The 5,000-nt window shown below is 31.4% G+C and overlaps 2 protein-coding genes across 10 annotated transcripts in view; one reads left to right on the top strand and one right to left on the bottom strand.

Moving 5' to 3' along the window:
• The window catches only part of LOC113828366 (glycoprotein 3-alpha-L-fucosyltransferase A), a 194,470-nt gene extending 191,349 nt beyond the window's left edge, over window positions 1-3,121 (top strand). For all 8 annotated transcript variants that reach the window (XM_070129648.1, XM_070129658.1, XM_070129685.1 and 5 more), the window contains one exon: window positions 1-3,121. This exon is cut by the window's left edge and continues 2,611 nt beyond it. The gene's annotated coding sequence lies outside the window, so the exon portion shown is untranslated.
• A 633-nt stretch (window positions 3,122-3,754) lies between these two features.
• The window catches only part of LOC113828359 (uncharacterized), a 51,076-nt gene continuing 49,830 nt past the window's right edge, over window positions 3,755-5,000 (bottom strand). For both annotated transcript variants that reach the window (XM_027381307.2, XM_027381306.2), the window contains exon 6: window positions 3,755-5,000. This exon is cut by the window's right edge and continues 374 nt beyond it. In XM_027381307.2, the coding sequence (XP_027237108.2) occupies window positions 4,952-5,000 (49 nt within the window). In that variant the 3' untranslated portion in view covers window positions 3,755-4,951.

The following is a 5,000-nucleotide window of genomic DNA, read 5'->3' as shown; positions in this document are numbered from 1 at the left end:
ACCCTGTGTGAGATATGTTTTGAATGTGTGAGCCAATCATGTTTTCTTTATTGAAAAAGTATTTATATATACAGTATATGAGATCCACCAAAGTCATTTCTGAATACTTCAGTAGATTACTGTACATATACACACACATGTGAACTTCCACAACCATAACAGTGAATGAATCAGAAGAAGGGTATGATAGAAAAAGTCTGTACTTGAAATGAAGCAAGTCTGTTCCCCAAACTGAATCAAATATCTTTAGTTCCTCTCTTTTCTTCCTATTTTTAACTGATATTTATTATTTAGATACTGTGATTTCTCTATGATAAAATGCTTATTTTGTTAGTGTAGAATACCTCTTTAAAGAAGAGTTCATATGTTGCCCAGTATATGGTAGAATATGAACAACGCTGAGACTTATAAGCTTCAATACCTGCCATAAAAGTGACCATCATCAATAGTATTGGTGTGTAACAACTAACTCATTTTAAATGTGAGAATTATGTGTACTGAAACTTCTTATTCATACAAATGGAATACAGATATTTCTCCCTCTGGTACAGATGAGTATTCAGTTATGTGAAAGATTCTTTTCATTACTCATTAAATGTTTTTTGGGTGTTATGAAGTTTTATTATTACTATTGTCATAATCTTGATGGCTATGACATGATAAGGGTTTGATTGATATATGATTTTTTATAATAAAGTTTATGAAATAAATGCTTATTGTTAGTCAGTGATCAGTATGAATGTTCAGATATAATTATATGACAACAAAGGTTTTATGAAGGCTTGCATGTCCAAAGATGTTCTCAGCCCAGCTGCCTGAAAAATCATTTATTGTATGTTTTGCTAGCATAAAATTTCATCTGAAACATAAGCATAGATATGTTCACATTAATGCACGCTATCCTATGACCATAGTACATAAACATGAGCATATTGTTTATGTTATGAATGAAATGTTCAGCCAGCAAAACATTTAATGAATGCATTTTGGGCAGTTGTTCTGAGAACACCTTTTGGACACACATATCCTCATATAGCTTCAATATGGGCATGTCTGTCAATTCATGTAGGTATATTTATTGACATTCCTGACAGAGTTTAAAATGAATAGGTGAAAATCCTGTTTTTCATATCACTTCATGCATTTCGCATCACAGCAAACATAAAGGTTGCATAGCATATTCAATGATGAAAATATTACAGAGAAAGTCATAAAGCTTGATAACTTTAACAAAGCGGCTGTTTAATGGATATCATAGCATACATGTACCATACAGGGATTTTGTATTGAACTCTGGCAGTTGTCATTAGCTTTGACATGTTTTATGGATCTTCATGTGTAGTCTCAAGGTATAGAAGGAAGAGAAAACCAAGAAACCAGGACAGCACATGATTCTGTTAACTCAGGTTTTCTTGCTGTTATGTTTTCCCCGTCTTCATGATTCTTTCCCAGATAAGGGTACCCTAAAAGTGTTTGTTTTTTAAGCTTCCTTATCTCAGAAAATGCATTCCATTTAGAGTTTTAGTTTTTTTGTAATTTATTTGTATTATTTTATATTGAATGTGTTGGGGTGTAAAAAGGAAAAAAAGTTATGTATTTTTGTACTTAATCTTAAATGATTTGGAAACAAAGATTGCAAGATCTTTGTATGCCCAAACTACCTATCTCCTGCTTTGTTACACATTAACACTTGTTATATTGACAGTCCACCATCCTTTCTTTCTTAATCATTGTAAGGTCTCATTCATTTTCGAGATATGACAACAGTGAAAAAGGACATTCCTCTTCAGATAGTAATAGAGTGCGAGCATTGCCATCCTTGAGCTTCTATTGGCATAATATACCCAAATCTTTTAAGCTATTTGCATTGTAGGCTATTTGTTTTCATTTAGTCTCTGCATCCTTAGCAAATTTTTAAAATTCATAGATCTAGAAAAGAATAGTTCAACTCAATTCACATTGCTTATGAGTAATATAGTAGTAACACTCACTGCTGAGGTAAAAAGTTATAAACTTTTGTTTTGTTTCCTTGTTTTATTTAACAAGAGAGAAAGACTCAGTTCTACAGTTCTGAGTCATTATTTATACCATTCTTGAGTGTTTACTATTTATGTAGCATTGTCTAACTGGTCCTTCATGTTCAGACATTACTGTTTTCCAATATGATTCTGAATCTATTGGTATTTCTGTCCTAGTTGGTAATACATGTGTGGGGATATGATTATATGGTGCAGTCAATACATTCTTATTCTGTGTGTCAGATTTCCATGTGTGTTTTGATTGCCAACTTTATTTTAGAAGTTTTATAACTGATAGGTATTATGTTTCCAAAGACAATGCAGTATATGGGTGAACATGTGCTGCAGAACTAGACCAAGAAATATATTTTAAAAAATCACATCACTTTCATTTAATGCCATTTTCTGATATTAGGAATAACATAATTGTATCTATTCAGTCTATTTTCCCTCTATATTTAGATAACTATAACCATTGCTTCTTGTATCAAATGATAATAGATTGTTGTAATGTTTATTAGCAGAAAATCCTCTTTAGTAGGACTGATCTTGACTTCAGTTGCTCATTATTCCATCACAGTCAATAGTTGATATTTCCACCTTTGGTTAATGATAACTCAGGGTATGGGGTCCTGACTGGGGTTGCACTTTTGGCTCACGTTTTTCTAATAAATTTGGTGCTCACTGATACATGTTATGGGAGTAACGTTTTTCTTCCATGGCTTCAATCTTATTTAGACTATATACCTTATTCTTCTTATGTTGGGAAATTTTTGTGATTTTATAACTTCTTTGTTGGTTTGTGCAATTTGAGATTTTTGTGAATGCACTGATGCATAATGTTTGTTATTATATTCATTTTGAAAATAGTACATGTCAAAAGAGTTTTTAAATATCAGCACAAATATATATCTTCCTTTCTATCTTTCTTTCTTTATGACATGTTCAGAGTTGTGGCATTATTTTTACAGTGAATGATTTTTTTTATTATTATTATTTTATGTGCTTTGTATTGTTTGTGTGGCAGTGTGGCAATGTGTTTTAACTTATCAATATTTAGAAAATATGTATGATTTGTACATAATAAAACGTAGTAAATGAAACCTCAGTTTTGTATTCATTACCATAAAAGAACATTTGTCTGTAATAATATTATTGTGAAGTTATCTGATTAATTTGAGTAATATTCTGGAACAGACCAATATAAATTGAAAAAATAATAATAATCAGACAGCCTTTAAAGCCTTGATTAAATATCTACTGGATCATATATATATATATATATATATATATATATATATATATATATATATATATATATATATATATATATATATATATATTTTTTTTTTTTTTTTTTTTTTTTTTTTTTTTTTTTTTTTTTTTTAACATGGCCATCTTAATGTGGGAATGTGATTTATATGAGATAATGATTAAATTGCACACAGTGGCAATTTTAAATCCTGGTTTTAAAGCTCATAGGCTGACATTTTTTCTAAGGTATAGCGAAACTTTGCAATAATAAAACCATATTTTAGGATAATTTCCTTGAAAATTATGGTCATTAAACATAGTTTTTTAAAAAGACTTGCTTTCTTTCAGAAGGGAATGTAGCAAAGTTCCCATCATACATTCCCATTGGATTCCACATAGTTTACTCCCTCAAAATGAAATCCAAAGAGATACATTAAACACATTAGAGGAGGAGGTGGTACAGGAGGATGAAAAGAAGATAATGGCGGAAAATTATGATGTGTATTCAGTAATGCACTCAAACATGTTAATGAGGCCAGTTTTCTATTATACAGCTAAAAAATGTAGACAAAATTAGGAGTTACTTTTACCTTTTAGCAAAACATGTAGAATGTCAACTGCAGTGCTGTTGCCTACTGTCAGTGGAAAAGTCTTTTATTTAAGTTTAAAAAAAGACAGTAGCACTAACTAGAAGCAAACCATTTCATTAAGATTTACATGGCTGGAAAGAGGAGCGTATGGCATGCACTTTCTAAGGCTTTCCTGGCCCACACTTGCATAAAGATCTTTGGAACTGTAAATACATAACAAACCACAGAAAATTTAGAAATTATACAATTCAATTCATCCAAAAAAGTTACTGATACTATTCTCTGGTTTCACTTGGAAATGAATATATGAACAATTATGCATTTTAATGAGAGGACCGCAGTGTAACATTTATAAGAGAGGGAGAAGATGCATAATGATGGACCATGTCCTATGCAGCTGATGCAATCTGAGGGAGATTGAAGAATGTAAGATGATGGTAGAGATAGTATAACTAAATAGCACCCAGATGGTGGTCTGCATGATGTGAAAGCAGAGTGGAGCAGGAGGAGAAAAGTGGCAAGATTAATTTATAATAGAATAGCACTGTGTCTGCAGAAGGAAGGAGAAAATTTACAAGATTACAGTAGGACCAGCTGTTGTGTGAATTGGAGGCAGTGATGACAGATGGTGGAGATAGATGTAGCACAACTGAGGATGTTATGATTTTCAGTACATTAGAAATTCATTTGAATGCAGATAGGTCTTTCCAAAGACAGAGTGAGAGAGCAACATTAGGAGGCTTTGAGCATGTGCTGAAGTGATGATGGGTATATTGAACATAGAATGCTGAGGATGATAACATCAAGCAGAAGAAGAGGAAAGCCAAAAGGAAGTTTGTATATATGGCTAGAGAGGACAGTTAGTCAGAGTGATAGAGAAAAATGCAGAGACCAGCAACCAAAGAAAGAAAAACGGTGATCTGTGTCAGTAAATTTTTCCTTTTAAACTATTGATAATAATCAAAATCAGTATTAAAATAATAATATCAATAATAATAATTCATAATCATAATCTGTAATTATATGCAAAATGTTAAAATGCACCCGTACACAAAAATATAGACCAAATTATGATCATATTATTGTCTCTCATTCAGATTTTGAACTTTTCTCAATAAAACTTTCCAGAGCTACAGCT

The sequence above is a fragment of the Penaeus vannamei genome, chromosome 2 (genome assembly GCF_042767895.1).
Source record: "Penaeus vannamei isolate JL-2024 chromosome 2, ASM4276789v1, whole genome shotgun sequence".
Taxonomy (NCBI): Eukaryota; Metazoa; Arthropoda; class Malacostraca; order Decapoda; family Penaeidae; genus Penaeus; species Penaeus vannamei.
The sequence above is the reverse complement of the archived record's forward strand: the minus strand, read 5'-3'. Positions and strand labels throughout refer to the sequence as shown.